This window comes from Acanthochromis polyacanthus, chromosome 9, assembly GCF_021347895.1.
Source record: "Acanthochromis polyacanthus isolate Apoly-LR-REF ecotype Palm Island chromosome 9, KAUST_Apoly_ChrSc, whole genome shotgun sequence".
Lineage (NCBI taxonomy): Eukaryota > Metazoa > Chordata > Actinopteri > Pomacentridae > Acanthochromis > Acanthochromis polyacanthus.
In genome coordinates this window covers 41,635,040-41,659,825 of record NC_067121.1, presented here as the reverse complement: position 1 = coordinate 41,659,825, position 24,786 = coordinate 41,635,040, and the positions used below count along the sequence as shown (strand labels likewise).

Sequence of the window (24,786 nt, the reverse complement as noted above, 5' to 3'; positions counted from 1 at the left end):
GAAGAGACGGATCGTTGGAATTGTATCCAAAGAGCCCAGAGCAACCTCCAAAGAAATTAAAGGTGAACTCCAAGGCCAAGGTACATCAGTGTCAGATCGCACCATTCGTCGTTGTTTGAGCCAAAGTGGACGTCATGGGAGACGACCAAGGAGGACACCACTGCTGAAAAAAACTCATAAAAAAGCGAGACTGGAATTTGCAAAAATGCATGTTGACAAGCCACAAAGCTTCTGGGAGAATGTCCTTTGGACAGATGAGACCAAACTGGAGCTTTTTGGTAAGGCACATCAACTCTATGTTCATAGACTCAAAAACCAAGCATACGAAGAAAAGAACACTGTCCCTACGGTGAAACATGGAGGAGGCTCAGTAATGTTTTGGGGCTGCTTTGCTGCATCTGGCACAGGGTGTCTTGAAAGTGTGCAAGGTACGATGAAATCTGAAGACTATCAAGGCATTCTGGAGAGAAATGTGCTGCCTAGTGTCAGAAAGCTTGGTCTCAGTCGCAGGTCATGGGTCTTCCAACAGGACAACGATCCAAAACACACAGCCAAAAACACCCAAGAATGGCTGAGAGAAAAGCGTTGGACTATTCTAAAGTGGCCTTCTATGAGCCCAGATCTGAATCCCATTGAACATATGTGGAAGGAGCTGAAACATGCCATTTGGAGAAGACACCCATCAAACCTGAGACAACTGGAGCTGTTTGCTCATGAGGAGTGGGCCAAAATACCTGTTGACAGCTGCAGAACGCTCATTGACAAATACAGAAATCGTTTAATTGCAGTGATTGCCTCAAAAGGTTGTGCAACAAAATATTAAGTTATGGGTACCATCATTTTTGTCCAGCCCTATTTCATTAGTTTGTTTTTTAAATAATTATGTTAATCAACAATTCAAAAGTGATGGCTGATTTTGACTATTTAATTTTCAATAAATTTTTATTTATTGTTACTTTTGTGAGTTTCAAGTGATTTCAGTGAGAATTGTGGGTTTTTCCTTCTTTAACTGAGGGGTACCAACAATTTTGTCCACGTGTGTATATATGTCTATGGATTCTACTGCCAACCAGCGTTGACTCAAGTAATGGATATCAGAAGCTTTTTCAAAAAGCGGACGTCGCCACCAGCAGCAGCAGAAGCAGCAGCAGAAGCTGCTAGACAGACTGATGTTCCCGGTTTGTGAAACTTTGACTGATTTTGCTAGCTGGCTATCAGTATTATCCGTTAATACCAACAACAACACAACCGGACTGAAAATGAAAGACAGCAAGATCAATGTTGCATTCCAGGATAAGACTAAAAACTCTTTATGAAATATGAATGAAAAGTATTACTAGCAAAATGATTGAAGTATTCATTGTGCAGAAAAATGCTCCCTGTCAGTGCTTTGCCATTATATGGGATGGATTATTATACTGTATATTACTACTGCAGATGTTTAAGCTTGTGCTAATTTTAGCTAGTATGTACAATTTTGGGTGGTTCAATCAACAGTTAATAACGATGTATTTTTCAGCTAATCCAAGGGAGTTTAATACAGTTCATTTGAAGAAGACGGAGAATTTTCTAATCTCATCAAGAAACATTTCAAACATTTAAACTCAGCATGTGGGTATTTTCACATGAATTTTATGAATCGTTATCTAAAAAGTAACTAAAGCTGTCAAATAAATGTAGTTGAGTGGAAGGACAATATTTCCCTCTGATATGTACCTTAAAATGGAAATACCAAAGTAAAGTAAAAGTGACTAAAAATTGTAAATGTACTGTCCACCACTGATGTTAACGTTATAGAAATCATGCAGAAGCCACTTTACACATTTAACTTACAGCCTGTGTGTATGTATATTTTGAAATATAGGTCAGCTGCCATCCTGCAGTGCAGACAGTGTGTCATCTGCAGTGGCATCAGCCAGTGAACCACCATGTGCTGTTTCAGTGAACATGAGGCATAAAACAATGACTTCAAGGCTGCTGGTGGTAAGACATTTGCATCATTAAAGGGTCTGATTTTTAAGCGTTCTCCGTGCCTTTCTCAGCTTTGAATTAGTGGTAAGTTGATGTAAAAAAAAAAAAAAAGAAAAAAAAAGATAGTTTTGTGTGCATGGCACAAAAAAAGCCGGAAAAAATAAATCGCCATCTGCACCCTCAGGGCTAAGCCCCTGATCTCCGAGAATCCTCGATCCGCCCCTGGTGCAAGTTAAAAAATAAAAACATAAAAGGTCATAATCATCACATAATATAAAATATACACTAAAAACACACATTTCAGACAGACTCAACCAGACATCGACATTCAACAGATATTGTACAATCCCGGATAGTACAGTTGTATTTGCATATGCATGATAATTTCACAGCAATCTCGACAATGAAGAATCTCCAGCCAACAAACATGCCGACCCAGACCGAACACCTGCACCCCCTACCCAAGAGGCCCCTTCAGTTCTTCCTGCTGGATGAGAGGCGAAATGCCCCAAACCGGGTCAACTCGCCCACGTCTATAAATTAATTTAATTTAATTTAATGCTGATGATAATTCTGAGTGGTTCTCATCCCTCATTTACTTTTGGAAGACCAAATCTAAACACAGTGCAGCTACTCCAGAGGAAAGTTGGTTAAAAGATGAATGTCAGCAGCTTGTGACTCCTTTTCCAGCTCTTGTCGGTAGTTTACTTCTTGTACCTCCTTGTGGGATCTTACCTCAGATATCGTCAGTGATGTTACTGCCATCCTTTCATGGAAGAAGGTATTTGACCAGTAAAAAGTGCTCAGATTAAAAGAGTTGCTTTTACCTCTGTTAGATTGTTGTTTCTCATGGATGCAATGAGGTCCACTATTTTTTGTGTGGTTGTGATAAAGCTAAATCCTTCAGCTATGGTATTGTTTAGAGCTATAAAACAGTCTTAAACAATGTCTTAGAACTTCGTATGGAGTTGGTCTTTTTTTCATTTGTATTCAGCCCTCAGAAAACAAGGGAGGAACATGCTGCGGGAGGAGCAACACTGTGAAAGAGTAGAAGAGAAAAGGACTCCCACTGCATCAATAGATGGACAGATACTTTATTAATCCCCATTGAATTCAAGTGTTCCTCAGCTTACATACTGTCATAGTTTCTCAGATGTCCGTGATGTGCAGGTGAAGGAGAAATGTCCGTTTATGTTTATGTTTTGTTTATTACGGATCCCCATTAGTCCTCACTGCAGTGAAGACTATTCTTCCTGGAGTCCAAAAATTTACATTTCAAACTTCAAACATAATACCATAAAATACAGTCCTTACAATTAAAATCTAACTAAATCTAAACAAAAAAAACTAATATTCTGTGATGTAATGGAATTCAACCCTTAAATTGTTGAAACAACAACAAAAAATAAATTTAAAAAATAAAATAAATAAGAAATTTATTCCATTTTACACACTCAGAATTTCAGAATAAACCAACGAAGTAGAAGCTGACTTCCTTGCTAAATACCGTTTCTCTTAATCTATTTTTGAATCTTGCTTTATTATTTATCATGGTTAAATGTAGTAGAAGCTTATTCCAATATGTGATGGAGAAATAGCCCACATATTGTCGGTACTGTTGCATGTCACCAGACTCATTCTTTGATACTGTCTGCCATACCCCGCCCTACCTCCTGTTATCACACCTTCACTATTTCTTATCCTTTGTTACTGTCTGCCATACCCCCTCTTACCTCCTGTTATCACACCTTTCTGCCATACCCCCCGTCTTACCTCCTGTTACCCAATTGCCCTTTTGTTCTGTTGTTTTACATTTATTTACAACCCCCTCCCAACCCTTTTATCCATCCTCTGAGATGTCCCTTTTGTCTCATCCTCTGTATTTGCGTACAGCCCCTCCCTACCCTTTGATCCATCTTCTGACATTCCTATAAAATGTGTGCCCTGAAAATGCTCTGGGTCGAATTACCCTTACAGACCCATACTCTGTGTCGGTAAATCCACCGTATTACCGGAAATACTAATAAAATCACACCATTACAGCAAACTTTGAAGGACCGAGAGTGAAATTTCTTCAACAGCAGCAAGAAGAAATATCTTTAATGGATTTGTTTGCTGAAAGTCAACTGAAAAAGTGCTCAAACATCAATATGGTATTTATCATCATTTCTCTCTTCTTTAGGTGTCAACTGTCAACAACTGACTGCAGTGAAGGATGAGGAGTCCAGTTTAGAAGGCAGCACTGTGACTCTGACCTACACAAACTCCAAAGCTGCTACTTATGATAATTTCTTCTGGTATCAACAACATCCAGGAAAACTTCCACAGTTCCTCATCTATCATTTGGGAACACAAAATGAAACAAAAGCTGGACTGTCTGTTTCTGTGAGTTCTGATGAAAAAACAAATCGGTATGAAGATCTCCTCTGCTGCAGCAACAGGCTCTGCTGTGTACTACTGTGCTGTGAAGCCCACATTGACAGGAAACAGCAAGTTTAAGCTCTCTCTTAAACATCTACAGTTGATCCAAAACGCTGCTGCGAGAGTACTGACAGGAGTTAGCAAAAGAGATCATATTTCCCCTATACTTGCTTCTCTTCACTGGCTTCCTGTTAAATCCAGAATAGAATTTAAAATCCTTCTTCTGACATATAAAGCTCTTAATAACCAATCTCCATCATATCTTAAAGATCTGATAGTACAATATTATCCCAGTAGAACTCTTCGCTCTCAAACTGCAGGCTTACTTGTTGTTCCTAGAATTTCTAAAAGTAGAATGGGAGGCAGAGCCTTCAGTTATCAGGCGCCTCTCCTGTGGAACCTGCTCCCAGTTTGGGTTCGGGAGGCAGACACCCTCTCTATTTTTAAGACCAGGCTTAAAACGTTCCTTTTTGACAAATCTTATACACACGTGGACAAAATTGTTGGTACCCCTCAGTTAAAGAAGGAAAAACCCACAATTCTCACTGAAATCACTTGAAACTCACAAAAGTAACAACAAATAAAAATTTATTGAAAATTAAAAAATCAAAATCAGCCATTACTTTTGAATTGTTGATTAACATAATTATTTTAAAAAAACAAACTAATGAAATAGGGCTGGACAAAAATGATGGTACCCATAACTTAATATTTTGTTGCACAACCTTTTGAGGCAATCACTGCAATTAAACGATTTCTGTATTTGTCAATGAGCGTTCTGCAGCTGTCAACAGGTATTTTGGCCCACTCCTCATGAGCAAACAGCTCCAGTTGTCTCAGGTTTGATGGGTGTCTTCTCCAAATGGCATGTTTCAGCTCCTTCCACATATGTTCAATGGGATTCAGATCTGGGCTCATAGAAGGCCACTTTAGAATAGTCCAACGCTTTTCTCTCAGCCATTCTTGGGTGTTTTTGGCTGTGTGTTTTGGATGGTTGTCCTGTTGGAAGACCCATGACCTGCGACTGAGACCAAGCTTTCTGACACCAGGCAGCACATTTCTCTCCAGAATGCCTTGATAGTCTTCAGATTTCATCGTACCTTGCACACTTTCAAGACACCCTGTGCCAGATGCAGCAAAGCAGCCCCAAAACATTACTGAGCCTCCTCCATGTTTCACCGTAGGGACAGTGTTCTTTTCTTCGTATGCTTGGTTTTTGAGTCTATGAACATAGAGTTGATGTGCCTTACCAAAAAGCTCCAGTTTGGTCTCATCTGTCCAAAGGACATTCTCCCAGAAGCTTTGTGGCTTGTCAACATGCATTTTTGCAAATTCCAGTCTCGCTTTTTTATGAGTTTTTTTCCAGCAGTGGTGTCCTCCTTGGTCGTCTCCCATGAAGTCCACTTTGGCTCAAACAACGACGAATGGTGCGATCTGACACTGCTGGGGGACTTTTCTTGACGCACTGCGCCCTTCTCTATCTACCTTTACATTTAATATGTATACCGTTATTGCAGTACATTCACTCTGTTTCCCCCTGTGCTATTTCTTCGAGTGTCCCTGGTCCCAGAGCTGGATGCTTCAGATCTGCGGTCGATGTTCCACCAGCTGGTCCAGTCTCCATCATGTCCACTGTGGGATGCTGCTGCTGACCTTCCTCCATCCCTCTGCTTCCAACTCCCCTTTTCCACCAGTCAACTCTGCATCGCCTTCACTATACTTGTGATGCTAACTTACATACTGTTTGAACTTTACTGCTAGCTATATATGGAGTATGTTTAATGTCAGAGCCGTACATCATCAGAGTAAACTATGAGTCAGTTTTCAATGTTAGCTTATACTTTGTTAGTGTCACATATCCTGTCATGCATGTATCCAAATGTGTGTTGTGTTTTCCTTGCTTTCCCACCCCTCCCTCTTCTCCCATCCCTCCCCCTTGCCCTCCTCTGTCCTTCTCAACCCGCCCGGCCAGCAGGCAGAATGGTCCCCCCTATATAGAGCCGGGTTCTGCTCGAGGTTTCTTCCCTGTTAAAAGGGTGTTTTTCCTTGCCACTGTCGCCTTTGGGCTTGCTCTGGGGGTCAGGCATTTGGGTTCTGTAAAGGGTCTTGAGACGATTTGACTGTAATTGACGCTATATAAATAAAATTGAATTGAAATTGAAAAATCTGTACAAAAACCTTTGGAGCAAAGACAACAGAAAACTCCACAACATCCACTAGAGGGAGACACACTCTCTTACACTCCAATGCAATGTTGTCATGTTTTTGTCAAGTCTCGAATCATTGTATTCCTCGACAGGGTTAGGACTTAAAACTTTCCAAATGAAACCACTCAAAACCTACAATAAGCTGACCTTAATGTCAAATTCCTACATCCTATAGTGAAATATTTAACAGATGTTGAGAGGTTTGTGATCACTCTGCTGAGTGAAGGAGTTCAGACTACTGATGTATCTGGAAACTTCTCACAAGTCCAAACTGCAGCAACACATTTTTCTTGATTTGCAGTTCAGCATCTGTGAGTGTCTGGAACAAAAACGTATAAGTTGGAAGAAACTCTTATGTGTCTTATGTTAATAGGAATCCTCCCAAGACACATCTGTGGTTGGCGACTGACATCAAGGAATGCTGCACAGGAGACTCTGTAATGAGCCGATTCACCAACAACTGTTTATATAACGCTTCATGTCTCCTCTGATGACACAACACTGTAAACAGCACTCAACCTTTCAAACCTTTCATTGGTAAACTGCACTCAAGACACAAGTCTGAACTAATCACTGATCAAACTGGAGTCTCTTTGTTTTCCTACATGTTCCTCTATTTACCCAATAACACCATCACACTCCAGCCTCCTACTGAGAATCTGTTAAGAGGAACACAAATCAGAATGGTGTTCTGTTTCAATGACTGTATGAACATGTGCACTTTGTGTTCATAGTTATCTTTGACATTTTAACCCATTAAGGTTCAGCAGCCCGAATACGGGCCGCTTTGAGATGCGCTAAAGTATTTCGCTTAATTGACCGACGCTGCAAACTCGATGATAGAAACATTATACACCGATGGAAAGTTTAGATTCCCATGAATCCGCCGGTATAAACCACTTTCAGATGTGATTACCACAGCGGGTAATATAAACACATTTGTCCGACAAACAACGAATATCCATCCATCCGTTCTCTATACACGGCTTTAACGTACACAGCGCGACTCACATTTGCGGGTTCATTATTACACACGGATGAAAATATTCCACAAAAAACGGCCATAATCCAACCTTGGAAATCCAGACGAAATAAGCCAGTAACATATTTTGTCCAAAACATGTCTTGAAGTCGGTATATAATCCACGAATAGGTCGTTTTCGAGGAAATGCACCTGGCGATGCGCATCCAATATTCCCTGTATTTCTCGTCATATTTTTATTTACAAATAAAATATTAGCGATTTTTTGTACTGAAAATAGCTGGAATTGACTGCACCTTATAGGGCTACTGCAATAATTGTTGGATGCTGCTGTGTAGAACAGCAATTTTCTCAAAGAACAATCATGTAGATGTTCATCTGGATCTGGACTGAACTCCGACACTGGCTGGTTTCTCTGAGACAAAAAAAATTCTCATCAACTGAATTCAGCTTTTACAGGAAAGAAAACACTATTTGTGTTATTCTCTGGCTCCACCCACCAAGGTCCAGCTCAACCAATGAGATTATTTCTGTGTGCAGAACTTCAACACAGTGATCTTGAAGTGGAGAAGAACTGTGAGACAAAGAGACTGCTTAGTTTTTTCTTTGTGTTGCAGTGAACAACACTGTTCATCTGCTGTCCAACTGCAACAACAGAAAACATGTTTATTTACTTGCTGTTCATTTTCTTTAACTTCATAGGTGAGTGTTAGAGCAGACAGAAAGATCTCTGAATGACTGTGTTTTCTCTGATTTTGTGGATTTTGTTATTTTTTGAAATGAATCTCATTCTGATCACATGTGAAACATAAAATAAAGAACCTCTGTTTAGTCTCTGGATGTTTAAATCTCCTGCAGACAAACTGACATAAATGATTGATTTTGCAGTGATGGGCTCCACGAACACCATAAAGCAGGAAAGTACTGAACAAGTTGTTGCAGAAGGAAGAAACATCAAGTTGACCCGTGAATATGATGGTGCTATCTACAATATCCAGTGGTACCGACAGTACCAGAGATCCAGACCAGAGTTCCTGCTCTCCATCACAGAGGCAGGATCCATTCATTCAACTCTTTCAGACTTTTCAGCTCACATTGACAAAGCACAAAAACATGTAGATCTGGAGATCTCCTCTGCTGAAGTGACAGACTCTGCTGTGTACTACTGTGCTCTGATGCCCACAGTGACAGGAAACAGCAAAACTCTGTACAAAAAACCTTTGGAGTAAAGACAACAGAAAACTCAGTATCCACTAGCGGGAGACACACTCTGTTACTCTCCTATAAAATGATTCTTTACCTTCAGCTCCATCTCTATCTTCTCTCTGAGCCCCAGTCAGACATGGAGGGGGTCTCTGTGAATTTCCTCTTCTGAGGTTTCAGTCATTGCTCTCAGATTTTAACACAGAGATAGTTTTGTGTTTCTTGATGCTGCTGGACTGTAAAACTCCCTGAAAAACTGGATGTTGTATTGGACTGCACAAACAAATCAGAGTCTTAAAATCAAACCAGACACTAAAATTGAAGGACGAACAACAAATTCAATGTAAGGTGACTTTAATCAAAGTAAACATAACTCGACCATAAAGGATTGCTTAAATGCCTTTGTTTCTTAATGTTTTAGCAGTTTAACAGAAATGTTTAAATGTTGTCTTTCATTTGAAAGCTACAACTGAAGATTCTGAACTCTACAAGTCATGGTCTCCGCAAATAATTTCATCAGTTTGACTGACGATGCAGATTCTGAAACATGTTTTCTTCCTACAGGTCACAATCTCTTGTGTATTGACATGTATTTGATTATTTCCAGCATTTGAGGGAAATATTACTCCTTTTCTAAATTGTCTCAGGCATGTGGAGCGCACTGTAAATAAAAAATGCATAAACACCACCGAATGAGACACCATATCATGACACCTCATCTCAAAATTTAACTCTGGAGGTACATTTTTTCCACAAAAGTCTCCCTCATATTAATAACTGCCAAAAGTTTCATTCTATAAACAATAGTATAAATAAGAGAAAAATCCCACGGTAAGTCCTTCTGACATCCAAGCTAACACTGGAGAGACATCAACCACTGAACGTGTGGAATATAAAGAATTCAGTCTGTACATTTGAATATATGGAAAATACATAGAATCCAAGAAATCATTTAGAAAACACAATTAATGACTGATGATCCTCCCCCATCATGGACACATCTCTGCCCCCCTCCCTCAGCTGGCTAGTTGCTCCTACAGACAGTTCATCCCTACCCCTCCACCCACTCGCCTTGGACACTGACATCACCCAGCACCCTTCCCCGTCCCTCTCTCCCTGCCTCACACTCACGTGCAGCCAGGTACAGAGGGAGCTCTCCAAACTCCGCACCAACAAAGCCAGTGGGCCGGACAACATCAGCCCCAGGGTCCTCAGAGAGTGTGCCGGGCAGCTTGCTGGAGTCTTTCAGCACCTCTCCCTGAGGTTGATGAAGGTGCCCAACCTGTGGAAGACCTCCTGCATCTTCCCGGTACCTAAGAAAAGACGTCCCAGCGCTCTCAATGACTACAGACCTTTGGCACTGATGTCGCATGTCATGAAGACCTTTGAGAGGCTGGTTCTTCAACACCTGAGGACTCTGCTCTCTGCTTTCTTGGAGCCCCTGCAGTTTGCATACCAGCAGCATATCAGTGTGGGGGATGCTATCATCTTCCTCACCCACAGGGCCCTGTCACATCTGGAGAGGCCTGGGGACACCGTGAGAGTCATGTTCTGTGACTTCTCCAGTGCCTTCAACACCATCAGGCCCTGCCTCCTGGGGGAGAAGCTGCTGGAGATGCAACTGCACCCCGACACCACAACTTGGATCCTGGACTACCTCACAGGCTGGCCGCAGTATGTCAGGGCGGACGGCTGCATCTCTGAGGTGGTTACAGGCAGCACAGGAGTACCCCAAGGAACCGTCCTGGCACCCTTCCTCTTCACCCTCTTCACCTCTGATTTCCAGTTCAACTCTGGCTCCTGTCACCTCCAGAAGTTTTCCGATGACTCCTCCATTGTTGGATGCATTACTGATGATGACGAGGGGGAGTACAGAGGACTGATTGAGAGCTTCGTCATGTGGTGTGACCGCAGCAACCTGAAGCTCAACATCAGCAAAACCAAGGAGGTGGTTGTGGACTACCGGTGGAGCAGGAGGTCCCCTGCCCCCATCATCATCCAGGGGGAGGAAGTGGAGAGGGTGGACTCATATCGGTACCTTGGGGTCCACATCAACAATAAACTGGACTGGTCCCACAACACGGACGCCCTCTTCAGGAAGGGACAGAGCAGATTGTTCTTCCTGAGGAGACTCAGGTCGTTTGGTGTCTGCAGCAGGCTCCTGAAGACTTTCTACCAGTCTGTGGTGGCCAGCACACTCTTCTTTGCCGTGGTGTGCTGGTGGGGCGGCATCAAGACTGGTGAGGTCAACAGGCTTAACAAACTGGTGAAGAAGGCCCGTTCTGTTGTGGGCCTTCAATTGGACAATCTGGAGACCGTGGCAGAGAGGAGGATCATGGACAAAATCAGTGCAACCCTGGACAACCCCTCTCACCCTCTCCACGAGGAGCTGTGGGACATGGGCAGCTCGTTCAGCCAACGCATTATCCCACCCAGAAGCTGAACTGTGCGCTTCAGGCGCTCCTTTGTGCCCATCGCCATCAGACTCTTAAACAGCAGCGGAGGCCACAGTACATCACTGCACTGACCCCCCCCCTTGTAATTACTGTACATAACTCCTGTTGATTACTATATTTAACTCTTGCTACCCTTCACACTGTCACTTTAATATCACTGTCACTTTACTTCACTGCACTGCATAGCTCAGTTTTCCTGGATGACACTTTTTCGACATTGTGAATACCTCATACTGTTTGCTGCTGCTGGTCAGTTTATTGTTTCCCCATCTTGTTTTGTTTATTATACGTCACCCTTGGTTTGTCCTAAAACTATGTGTAATTCTTGAACCCAATGCATGCTACTACCCTTGTATTCCTTGTACTTGCCCTGTGCTGCTGCAATACCTGAATTTCCCCTGTGGGGATCAATAAAGGATTATCTTATCTTATGACTGACAGATAATCACTCAAAATATAAGTAAATTAATGCAGTAAACACTGCTGACCACTCATTTCTAATTCAACAGCTCAAGGAATCAGATGGCTTAATTAAACATTTCTCAATGATGTTGACCATCCTTCAGACTTTTCTGTTTGTTTTTTGGTTCCCTTTGGTTCTAAACAGACAAATATTCATTACAGAGGCCCTGAAGTTCTATCCTGGAACCTCTTCAATTCTTCTACATGTTTCTCTCCTCCAATGATCTTGAGTTAGTGAGTGAATGACATCATCAGCAGAGACAAACACTCTGTTAGTCAGAGCTGTGAGAGGAAGGAGGAAAGGATGAAGGGAGGAGCTAAACTGGGACTAAAGTAGAGAAAATACACAAACTTTGACAGTGGAGTTTGATCCAAGAACAGACAGATTGTCTTCATCTTCAAGATGCTGTCAGTGAACTTCAGTCTGTTTGTCACTTTGTTTGTGCTCACAATAAGAGGTAGGTGACATATTTAACATGAACAGAGTTTCACTGAGAAAAACTAGCAGATCACAAAGTTCCATCTGTTCTACATGAAATAATACTCTTTACAGCTGCTGATTTCTTTTTTGAAGCAAACATCTTTATTGATTCATGTTCTGTTCGTCAGAGTGTAAAGGAGAAGACAAAGTGATTCAGCCATCAGGAGATGTCATTGCTGCTGAAGGAGACACGGTTAAACTGGATTGTACTTTTGAGATGAGTTCCACAGCAACACAATATAATTTGTTCTGGTACAAACAAGAAGTAAATGTCTTCCCAAAGTACATTTTACACCGTAACACGTATGGAGGAGATAATAATGCTCCAGAGTTCCAGAAAGACAGATTTGATGCTAAAATCAACGAGACATCAGTTCCTCTGAAGATCCAGAAGCTTCATCTGTCTGACTCTGCTGTGTACTACTGTGCTCTGAGGCCCACAGTGACAGGAAACAGTAAAACTCTGAACAAAAACCTTTGGAGCAAAGACAACAGAAACCTCCACAACATCCACTAGAGGGAGACACACTCTGTTACACTTGTATTGTTTTTATTAGGATACAGTACAATCTACACCCTGTGAGCATATTATTAGGAACAGCAGACTAACAGTAGATCAGCCTCTGCTTGCTCTCATGTTTTGATGTGATGTTGGAAACCTTCCTCTGAGGTTGTGCTCCTTGTTGACATGATTCATCACATCAATTCATTCATGCTGCCAATCTCCCATTCTGCTACATCACAAGGGTTCTTCTGGTTCCACATCTGCTGACCGAAGTCCTCTGAACTCACTGTCATGTTCATGAAACTATTTTGTGACTTGTATCAGCCAACAGAAGATGGAAAACTCTGACCATGAAGGGTTATAAACAACACCCAGACAGGTTGTGTTTGACTCTCACATAATTCCATTCAAGACTGATAATCACTGTTAAACGATCACAGGGCCAAAGACAAGCAGCCACACAAGAAATAAATGAAATCAAGGCAGTAACTGATTTAAAATTCAAGAGATTCAAGACCTAGATCCATTACAAACACAATTATACACAATGTAATGCACAGTTTAATGTATTGTGCACCTCTTCCATACCAAAACAGTAAGAACAATTATGAATAAAGAATAAAAAGACACAAGAAATGTATATATGTATATTTTAGGATAAAGTGAGCTGGTGTGGAATTCTCTTCATGCTTGGAATCATCGTCGTCCTCAGAATTATCGTCGTCATCCTGCTTGGTCGCTGTGTAGATGCAGATGTTGTTGTCTCCTGTCTCCTCCTCAATGTGAGCAGAAGAGGACTGAGCATTGAGCTCTGTGTGACCCACTTTTGTGATTTCAAGAAAATCAAGTTGTTAGCTGTCTTCACCTTTTGCTTAAGTTCTGCCAGTAAGATAACGACATTCATTTGTGTCAACATCAACTGATCTAACAGTTTGAAGAACATGATTCACTGTTTCAAATGCTTCAGACAAATCAGTGAAGAGGACAACATATCATTCAGTCTTGTTTTGAGAAAAAAATCACTTAAAAGCATTAGCGGAGATTTAATTTCCTACGACTTTGAACGTAGCATGCGCATGCGCACATACAACCTCTCCCTCATCCCCCTCTAACCTCCCCCTTAACATTTACGAAGAAACGCCCCCCTCCAGAAACTATCGTAGGACTCGTGAAGTTGCCTACAGCCGCAGTATAATACAATAATACATTTTACCTGTACAGAAGGAATTTAGCAACCAAGGCATCTGTCTTTAGGTCCATTTGTTGCTTGAGCTGACGCCATTGCCCAAATGACTCGCCAATAATCACTTTTGTTTTTGCATTCTCGTGATCCAGTTGTCTTTTATTTTCTCTGACCTCAAAATATGACTTTCTTTTACGGCTGGGTCCCCCTGGATCTTTATCTGCCATTATGTAAAAAAAGATGAGCAAAACAAGTCCCCAGCTAACTACGAAGCTATACCAAAGCAACACATACAGAAAACACGTAAGTCCAAGGCATACGTAATCTACATAACTGGGCCTGAACCAGAAGATTTTTGATTGACAGGAAAGGGAGCAAAGCAAACGCCTCGATCCGAGCGCATTGATTGGCTGATGTTTTTCAGGTCCTGCCATGTCCACAGTTATTTCTTTTTATTATTATTCTTTTAGAAACCATACGTACAAGTCCACTAAAGATCAGTATATTCATTTTATGTGAATCAGACGAATTAAACAACAAAAACATCCTCCATAATGCCTTTAACTTACAGCCTCACATGTTGCAGTCAAAGTGCTATGTTCAGGTCAGAAACCAGACTGATGAGGATTTCAAAAGCAGTGCTTTGATATGAAGTGATGCATTTGAGTATTGATGAGCTCCTCAGAAAACTTTAGTTAAACATGAGAGTTTGCAGATTTGATGGTAGTTGTTTGGTCACTGGGTTCATCATTTTGCAGACATAGTAGATGTGCTACTTTCAACATTTTAGGGATATTCTTGGATATAAATGGTCAATTCAAAACTATCACAGGTGCAGTCAAGAATGAAATCTGACTATTTTGGATCAGCTGAGGTCAAAGCATCACATGCCTCCTTTACAGACAAAAATAAAGAAATGATTTACCCAGAAGGGATATTAGCTTTGGAACTTCTCTTTCCTTCCTCTGAGAAAGATGTGAGTTGAATTTTCAATGACCAGATGAAAAGAATAAGTAAAATGATGATTCTGTAAAGTAACTTAAAAGCACAACAACATGAAATCCATCAGAATAACAGAGGTTCATGTGTTTGTGTAGATGTGAAACCTATTCAGGCTTGGTTCTGCTGGTGAGAACATCCAGTGATATGAGAGGAGGAACATGTTGAGGGAGGAGCAACTCTGTCAAAGAGCAGAACAGAAAAGGACTCCCACTGTCACATACATTCAGTCTGTAAACCAAACATAACAGATAGTGTGTGGAAGATGCTGTCACTGCATTACTGTGTCATGTTTCCTTTGTTTGTGATCACACTGAAAGGTAGGTGAAAGCAGGGAGAAGAAATGGCATTATAGGATCTGTTTGCTATAAGTAATTAAAACATGTGGTCAGATTTTAATATGGTCCTTAACATCATTTATCTCTTCATTTAGGTGTCAACTGTCAACAACTGACTTTGGTGAAGGCTGAAGAGTCCAGTTTAGAAGGCAGCACTGTGACTCTGACCTACACATACTCCAAAGTTGTTTCTTTAAGTGACAATTTCTTCTGGTATCGATCACTTCAAGGAACACCTCCAGAGTTCCTGATCTCTCACTCAGGGTCAGGAAAAGCAATATTTGAGAAAAAGTCTGGACTGAAAATTCAAGTGGAGGAAAAGCAAATCAGCCTGAAGATCTCCTCTGCTGCAGTGACAGACTCTGCTGTGTACTACTGTGCTGTGAGGCCCACAGTGACAGGAAACAGTAAAACTCTGTACAAAAACCTTTGGAGCAAAGACAACAGAAAACTCCGCAACATCCACGAGACGGAGACACACTCTGTTACACTTGTTTGTTAGAATACTGTCAGGGTTTTCCGTACAGTTCAGGAAAATACACATTGAAGTAAATTAAATCAGTTAAATCAGTAATGTCTTCTTCAGTCTTTGCTGCTATATTTAACTCTTTGTTATTGAAAAAAAACAAATTTAAAACATAAATTTCATCAATTTTCATGTCGATCATCAAGTTAGAATAATCTTCTTATAGAATTTCTTTGCTTATTGTCATTAAGTTAAGATCACAGTAGTAAAGACAAAGACATCTGCATTACTGGGAACAGAAGTTAAAAGAGCAGTTCACAAGAAGCTGTACAAAGCAGACATTAAAAGACAGCAGATGAAACCAAGTGGAGAAAACAACAAATACACAAAAAACAAAATAAAATAAAATAACCACAATAAAAACAAATGAGAACAGATCTCAAGAAAAAAAGAAAATTTTCAGTCATTGTTGAACAGAAGACAGTGATGCTCTCATTCTTAGATCAGTCATGTCTGCAAATGATCTACAATCAAAGTTACACATGGAGGTTTTATTCTACTTCTTCTACATCAGCCCAGTTATCTCTTAAACTTATAAACTTTATATGTTTAATGGACAGCATGTTCCACACAGTTGATGTAAACCTGCTCAGAGTCAGAGTGATGAAGAACAGAGAGAAGAAACTACAGATCAAGGAGGAGACGGAGAGATTGAGGGAGGAGCTGAGCTGTTACTGAACTATAGAAGAGACACAAACTTCCACATTCAACACATTTCAGTACTAAAACCACAAACATTAATTTTGTTCAACATGCTGTCATTGGAATATTGTGATTTTTTCTTTTATATCTCACCATTTTAAAAGGTGTGTTACTTCATACAATGAAAAAGATTAAGGTTTATTTAGTTGGACTTTTAAAACATCTAATAACAGATTTATCTCTTCATTTAGGCGTCAGCTGTCAACAACTGACTGCAGTGAAGAATGAAGAGTCCATTTTAGAAGGAAATTCCACACCCGGAAGTCGGTAAAGTGACCTCGGACGGAATAAAAACCTCTGATTGGCTGGGCGGGCAAAGCGTCTCCCTGACTGGCCGAAAAGCCTGTCAATCTCAGAGCATAGAATTTATACACAGATCGGATGGTTTTGTAGTTTTGCACCAAATATCTCAGCGGGACCGGAAGTACGATTTCTGATTTGCACCTGTAGATTTCTGATTTGCACCTGCAGATTTCTGATTTGCACCTGTAGAAAACAGAGAATGTGTGACTCGTGGGGAGGATTCGAGTGGTTGTAAGTAGCAATTTGTGTTTGTGTGTTAGAGGACACAGCTATTTTCATGGTAAATTATTTTACATACTTATTGCACAAGTTCACATTCAGATTTGCACATATTCAAATTCTCACTTCAGCTTCACTTCGTACAATACACGTGCACAAGTATGTTTTGCACTTAGTGTGCTGCAACAATAGGTGCAAAATGTGAGCGTGTCAGTGTTGAAATATGTGACTTGTAGAGAAGTATTTGTGCACATGTAATTGTGATTTGTGCACCTGTAAATGTGATTTGTGCACCTGTAAATGTGATTTGTGAATGTGTATTTTTGTGTTGTATTTGTGGGAAGAAAAAAAATCGACACATACAACAAATTATTTTACAAGTACACAACTCATAGAGTGTGGAAATCAGATTTGCTGATACACATACAAATTCAATGTACACAACTACAAATTCGATGTTACAGGTGCTCAAACATTTTGCACCTGAAATACCTTCATAGGCTCTCAGTCTGTAACCAGGAGGAGGAGGAACAAAGAGAAGAAACTACAGATCAAAGAGGAGACGGAGAGATTCAGGGAGGAGCTGAGCTGTTGCTGAACAATAGAAGAGACAAAAATTTCTACATTAGAACCATCAGCTGTGAAGAACTCACTGCAGATAACATCATCTACTTTTATCTGCTGATTTAAACTTTGTTGTAAACATGGAACACTGGCTGTGGATTATTCTTGCTCCCCTTTTCTTCGGTAAGTCAGAAAAAGGAACAAAAACTCTTTACAGCTGTTTGTTCTCATTTAATCAATCATGTTTAGTGATTCATATCTTCCTCTACATGTTCTATTCTTCTCCAGAGTGTAAAGGAGAAGAAAAAGTAACACAGCCAATAGGAGATGTCATTGCTGCTGAAGGAGACACAGTTACACTGGACTGTAATTTTGAAACTAGCGACCAGTACCCCTATTTGTTCTGGTATAAACAAGAGGTGAATGGTTACCCAAAGTACATGATGAGGAGTTACTCAGAGAATGTGGAAAAAGCTCCAGAATTCCAGGAGGACAGATTTCAAACTGGAATCCAGAAAAAGTCAGTTCCTCTGAAGATCCAGAAGCTTCATCTGTCAGACTCTGCTGTGTACAGGGTTCCTACAGCTTAAGGCAAGTTAAATTTAAGACTTTTTAAGACTTTTTAATGCCATTTGAAATAAAATTTAAGACCAATTTCACAATAAACACAAATTTAAAAAAACACCATCAATTACAAAGGGTTAGGGACAATTTTACCCAAATGTTTATTTTAACATAAAACAAGACTTTTTGGTCCGGTGAAAAAGTTTCATTTTGAAAATCATAACACTTTCAACAGTTGAACACATGGAAAACAATACAGAACAGGATGTATGCATCATGAATACTCAGTAAAAACACAACTGGCAGATAACTATTAATTCCAAATAACTTCCAAACATAGTATAACCGTTGGCATTTACTCTTTTTCGCAGCTATGGAATGGATGTGCAGGCTTTCTTTAGCTCCTCTTCAACCTGTTGCAATTCTGTAATTTTTTCTTTGTACCGCTTCCTTAGTGTGTTTGATTTGGTGATGAGCTGTGCCATCAGGGTGCCAGCCTTTCCCTCAGCTTGTGTGGCGAGCTGATCGGCATCATCCAGCAGAACTTTTGCCACCTCAGACAGACATTTCTTCTTCTTCTTAAGTTCCTCAATGTGCTCTGCAGTTGCCCTTTGATTCTGTGTTGCAATTTCATTCATTTTCTTTTGCTTTTCCTCGTCTAAGTACATCCTGTACCTTGACCTAGCTGATGCAACTGAGGAGAGCAGCTCCTTAGTGATGGGTACCTTGAGGACACCCCCACAAACGGTGACATAGTCACAGATCAGTCGCTGGGTGACCATTGTTTCTTCTTGCATGTTGCATGTTTCAACCTCTTTGTTTATTGAGAAGCCTCTCTCCACTGTTGCCTGGCCGTGCGATAGGAGAAGAAGCTTCTTACAAAACTCCCATAGCTCAGAGTAACATTTGCTCTGGAAAGCATGATAGAGGAAGACATCCACCCTTGTCTCAGTAGGTTGGTAGGAGTGGAAGGTGTCATTTCTAGCCTCAATGGATAAGAAGTCACAAAACTGCTGCGTAATCACGTCACCTGCAAGAAACAATACAAAGGCATAGGCAAAATTCAATAAAAAATGCAAACACTTTATTTTACAGTCACATTAAGTACAAGATAAGAATCAGGCAAATTCATAATAATAATATGCGCTTTTTGGATACCTAATACTTCTTTAGATGCTATTTGCGTCACTCTTAGTTTATTTTACATTTAGAGACAGATATTGTAGTAAATGCAGAAAGAAAACCTAAACTGCTCTATTCTCTCATACCGGCTGAGACACCTCCTGACAATTGCTTATCATGCATAAACCTCTGGACGAGATTCCTCATCTTGCCCTGGCACCAGTCTGGATCAGAGAACATCTTTCTAGGGTCCAAACAGCTCAGCTGCCTCACAGTGGGATATTTTAAGGGGCTCTTGTCTTGCAATTTTTGCAGGATAGTTGACATCACCTCAATGCAGTCCCTCTTAAACTCTAGGACTGTGAGTTCTCCTATCTTTTTCTGTCTTTGGAGTTCCTGACAGGGATAATGAGAGTAACCAATGTAACAACTAGTAAATCCATTTTTTGGATCCTGGTAATATTTTAAACAATAACTTGAAACACTACCTTCAGGGTTGATTCTGCACCCAAGCCAATGTTCACTTCCTTAGGATGGAGCCAATTCTTTTTGTCGCCAACATCCAGTCTGGCTAACTGGAGTGGACTGATGTCCTGAAGAACATCTCTCTTGATGAAACGTCTCAAAATACACTGTAAACAGACCAGCTAAAATGTAACCTAAATAATTACAACCATATATGTTGACAATATGTCAACACTCCTTTGCTTCTTTGCTTTTTTCTTTCAGATTTTTTCAACATTATATAATTGCCAGATCATGTATATAATGTATGTATAAAATCAGAAATACAAACAATGCTTAGTAGTAGAATACAGTTACCTTCATCAGTTCTGCCAAATCGTTCACAAGGAATGGCATCATTGGCTGATCTGTCTGGTATGTGGTCAGGAAGGGGCTGAAGGTCCTGATGACAGCCAGGTAGAAGTGAAGTTTTGGCATGATGAGAGGATCTTTCTGTGCCGCTTCAAGGGTGTCAAAAGATGAGGTTCCTGGATTTGGTAGCCTCTTGGTCCTGACTGCATCCATGTACATGGTCACTGAAGGCCATAGCTCTAAAGCCCTCTCCACAACTGGTAGGTTCTCAAGCCACCGGTGGCCACAGAATGGCAGTGGAAATTGTGTGGTTTTGGTAAGAACCATGAAGTCCTCCCTCCTTGCAGGTGTATTATGGAAGAGTACATGCATGGCCCTCAGAACCTTGTCCAGTTGCCACATGACAAAGCCACCTTTGCAAGCATTATGTAAGGTGTGGAGGCCACAGGTTCCTACTACAATCAGTTGAGCACCCCCATACTGCTCTGCCTGTTCTTGCTGCAGTAGCTCCAGGAACTTCCAATTAACATTTGGTCCATCCATGGAGACGGACAACAGCTTACGCCTATCCAGGTCTTTGGCACCTTCCTGAGAATAAACAATGTTGAAGCACATGAAGCATATAAAAATCATACTGGATTAATCTAGTATAGATTTAGCAAACTGTCATACAGCATATTGTCTTTGTAACAGATGGAAGGTTGACACAGAAAAGGTAGCAATATTAACACCTTAAAGCGATATTCCACTTTTCAAGAATAATCTTCTCAGTAGTACTCACCTCTATGCCGATGTGAGGATGGGTGAAGATCTTCAATTCACAGAACAATCTTTGAGTTCCAGTACAAAACAGCCTTGCAGCTAATTAGAGTGAATGATGACCATGGACAAAATGTTAAAAAAATAACACAAAACAAACAAAATGTCTCCATCCTGCTCTCTGTGCTGTAATCCAAGTGACTTCACATGTGCGTCCATTAAAAGATATACAAAGTCTCACGATACATCAACCACCACAGAGAGCACAGACATTTTGTTTTCATTTTTTTTTTTTTTTAACATTTTATCCGTGGTCATCATTTACTCTAATTAGCTGCAACGCTGTTTTCTGCTGAAACTCCAGGATTGTTTTGTGAACTGAAGATTTTCACCCATCCTCACATCGGCATAGAGGTGAGTACATACTGAGTGGATTATTTTTGCAAAGTGGAATATCACTTTAACAAGTCAAAGCTGAAGACCATCAGTGGTGGACAAAGTATAGATACTCCTGGTCAAATATTACTACTCAACTACAAGTGAAAGTTGCTCAATCAAAATTTTACTTGAGTTAAAGTACTAGAGTTCTTGCTTTTAAAAATACTTTAGTATTCAAAAGTGCATGTTTTCAAAAATACTTGAATATTCAAAAGTACAAATTACAAAGTACATTTTCTAAAATCAACACATGCTGTATTGTTTTCACGATGCATTTACAGAACCTTATAACTCTCTTAAACCACCCGATGATGCACTGACCTGCTTGTAGAACAACTCTGCTACACAAAGCCTATAGAAACATCTATAAAAACTTCAGCATAGAAATACAGTCAAGAACAAAACGGACAGCTGTTGTCAATTTCTGATGTAAATGTATTAAAATCACATCATAAAATTAGACTGAAGCCAACTCTGAGGAGTTCTCAAAGTCTATTAAATAAGAGATTTCTTTCTGTCTTTGGGAGCAGTATATACATGAATTATGTGGTATTTTTCACCCCAACAAATACAATCCAATTTTAACTCTGAACTACGGGAGCCCAGCAGGCAGGCGTTGGTGGCGGATGTTGATGAGAAAATCGACTTTCATTACAACAAATCAACATTAAGTACAAAGTCGATAAAATCGATTTATCGCCCAGCCCTAACAGATACTCAAAAAAATGTACTTAAGTACAGTATTCAGGTAAATGTACTTCACTACTGTCCACCACAGAAGACCATACAATATAAACAACACTTGCACAATATGTGATCCAATACAACAGCCATGACTTCTATCTTCACAAATATAATAATGTTCAGTTTTGATTGATACTTTCAGAAATTACATTAATTTAATTACTGATGATGTTTCTAATTCTCTGCTTCCATAATAATTTATGTTTGCCGCCTACTTACTTTGAAATGGCGTAGTAAATCCTCAGCTGTTCCATGTCCCATGAACTGCGACCCCGAATATCTTGACTGGACGTGATCTTCGCACCAATAGCGGATATGCAGATCCAGTTGTTTTGTTTTTGTGGTGTGGTTGAGGCTCTCATCAAACATTAAAACAAATGCGTCCTTGTTAACATCCGCAACAAGCTGCTCTGAAATGTACCGCGCTAATCCAAACTTGCTGATATAGGCCGTCTTGTCGGAACCGCATGCAAATGAGCGGGCAATGTCAGAGTCTGGGAACATAGCTCGGAACAAGTCTCCAGCTCCCTCATTTGACTTATATGACTGGTGTTTTGTCACAGTGTTCAGACACCACAGTACCTCTGCTTTCAATGTAGGCGTACAGCCGAACACAGTGCGGAGATGCGGTGCTGCGGTGCCGGTTGCTGATATCGGGGCTGGGGGTGGAGGCCCGGTGGAGACGAGAGTAGAGCAGAAGCGGGAAATACCTAGCGTTTGTTGGCAGCTCGATTTTGAGGCTTTGTGTTTTGCGCTCTGCATGTGTGACTCCACTGCCTTGACTCCCATCGTGCCGAGTTTGAAACACTTCTTGCACAAAATACACCGTGCTTCGTACACGTTGCCTGGTACCGCTTTCAGCCATGAAGAAAATTCTCGGTTGGATAGCCAATTTTCGTTGAACTTGCACTTCCCCATCTGGTCCAAAGTTGCTACATGAACGACGTGCGTCTGCTCTTAGAGTCCCGGCTGCAACCACATCACTGTTTTGTTGGTTCCGCTATCGTGATGGCGCGATGTTACCATGAGAGTCATTCGGTAAATTATTTAAATAAATAAATGAATAAATGTTACCATTTATTTTGAGATTTGACAATAATCGCAATCATAAAATCATATCTATCACATGTCAATATTTTTAAGACGTTTGAAAGCTTGATTTAAGACATTTTAATGCCAATTAAGGCCTTAATTTTAGATTCATAAATTCAATGCCTTTTAAGACTTTTTAAGGATCCGCGGGAACCCTGTGTGTACTACTGTGCTCTGAGGCCCACAGTGACAGGAAACAGTAAAACTCTGTACAAAAACCTTTGGAGCAAAGACAACAGAAAACTCCACAACATCCACTAGAGGGAGACACACTCTGTTACACTTCTATGATCTGATTCTTTACCATCATCTTCATCTTTGTTCTCTATGAGCTCCAGTCAGACACAGCATGTGTTACCGGCCTCACGGCTGGAAAACAGGTTAAGTGGTTGGTAAGGAACAGAGACAGTGAAACTGTTAATGCTTTTCACCGAGTCCTCTCAGCTCTGTTTATTTATATGAACAAATATCATAATCAATTCACTAACAACATTAATACTGTCTGTTTTGTCCCATTTCTTTTGTTATACTGTTGTGAAGCACGGAGATATGGGATCCCAAAACCAGCCATTTATAGGGGCTGACTGGGATCTCATAGAAGGGGGTGTTGTGAAGCATGGAGATATGAGATCCCAGAATCAGCCACAAAGGGGAGACTCTTACAGAACAACAGCTAAATAAGGGAACATTGTGATATAACTGTGATTTAGGATCAGATTATGCCATAACCTAATGAATGAGTGTGAACTAACCAAGTGTCTATTCTTACATTCTTTAATGTTGAAACAGTGTAGAAGTCAGAACAGCAGCTCACTGTGAAAACTGATGTGTTTGATAGATTTGAGTAAAAAGAGGAACTTATGCGTTATGAAATGGGAATGCTTTTAAGAGTTTTGATTACTATTAAACTGAGATGTTTTAGAAAGAGTTTTGACTACTGTTATGAGGTGAGAAGTCATGAGTTAAGTGAACTAGGGTCAAGTGTTCACCGTAAAGATTAAACTCAGAATAGATTGGGTTTTTTTAATAAGTCTGTACACATTGTCCAAAAGATTGCACAATGGGATGCCAGCAACGGTTAGAGGCTGACATCCGCTTTTCCATTTCCTGATCAGGAGCCTGTGCTGAGTTGCAGACAGGAGAGATCGGGGGGGGGGGGGGGGGGGGGGCAAGATGGGCTGTCTGGACAGTCCAAAACAGACAGTTTCAGTTCCTTAAAAGTGGAGGTGATCATGGGGTCAGTGTATGGGGCAAGTGTGCGAGTTGGGAGGGGGTAAAGATACAGTAAACTATAAATTACATCTGATCGAGATGCAAGTTGGGAGATTGTTGCGGGTATCTGCCTGGGTGCAATCCAGACATCAGTCTGAGCACAGGGGATGATTACCACGTAACTCGGACAGGGAATTCAACATGATCTGCAAAGGAATAACTGTTCTGATGGAATTATGGACCAAAGTACTGCGTTTCCTGCAGTGTTGGAAGATTACTGAACTGTGATCTGGAAATAATGCTGTCTGAAGGAACATTACTGAACTCTATTTTCCATGTGAGGAATACTGGACCAAACAACAAAAATGGATATATGCAGATCTAAATCTGGTCCGGACCCCCGTCCACTTCCCCCTGGGCCCCGGCGGGTCTCAGGTGAGCAGCCGGGTGTGGCCACACCGAGCTGCTCTCCCTCCAAATTATGTAATCTGGGTGAATATTACTTCTCTTTTATGAA

General features: G+C 40.7%; 2 protein-coding genes across 4 annotated transcripts in view; both read right to left on the bottom strand.

The window, feature by feature from the left end:
* The window catches only part of LOC110945292 (uncharacterized), a 119,705-nt gene that overhangs the window by 26,723 nt on the left and 68,196 nt on the right, over nt 1-24,786 (bottom strand). The gene's annotated exons all lie outside the window — the stretch shown is intronic.
* LOC127535448 (uncharacterized) lies at nt 18,224-23,213 on the bottom strand. 3 transcript variants are annotated; one of them, XM_051953541.1, is made up of 4 exons: nt 22,185-23,213; nt 20,031-20,612; nt 19,697-19,840; nt 18,224-19,116 (listed from the first exon to the last, which is right to left on the bottom strand). In XM_051953541.1, the coding sequence occupies exons 1-4, from the start codon at nt 22,881-22,883 to the stop codon at nt 19,108-19,110; spliced, it is 1,434 nt and encodes a 477-aa protein (XP_051809501.1). In that variant the 5' UTR covers nt 22,884-23,213; the 3' UTR covers nt 18,224-19,107. The 3 variants fall into 3 exon arrangements, with proteins under 3 accessions (XP_051809501.1, XP_051809502.1, XP_051809500.1); XM_051953542.1 differs by lacking the exon at nt 19,697-19,840; XM_051953540.1 differs by lacking the exon at nt 18,224-19,116 and having other exon boundaries at nt 19,383-19,840.

Excerpts from the sequence above, each read along its gene's own strand:
- LOC127535448 (XM_051953540.1), bottom strand. The coding sequence starts at position 22,883 with ATGGGGAAGTGCAAGTTCAACGAAAATTGGCTATCCAACCGAGAATTT. Across the intron at positions 20,613-22,184 it reads ATTTACTACGCCATTTCAAA|GAAGGTGCCAAAGACCTGGA; the intron begins GTAAGTAGGCGG and ends GTTTATTCTCAG. Across the intron at positions 19,841-20,030 it reads ATTTGGCAGAACTGATGAAG|TGTATTTTGAGACGTTTCAT; the intron begins GTAACTGTATTC and ends GTCTGTTTACAG.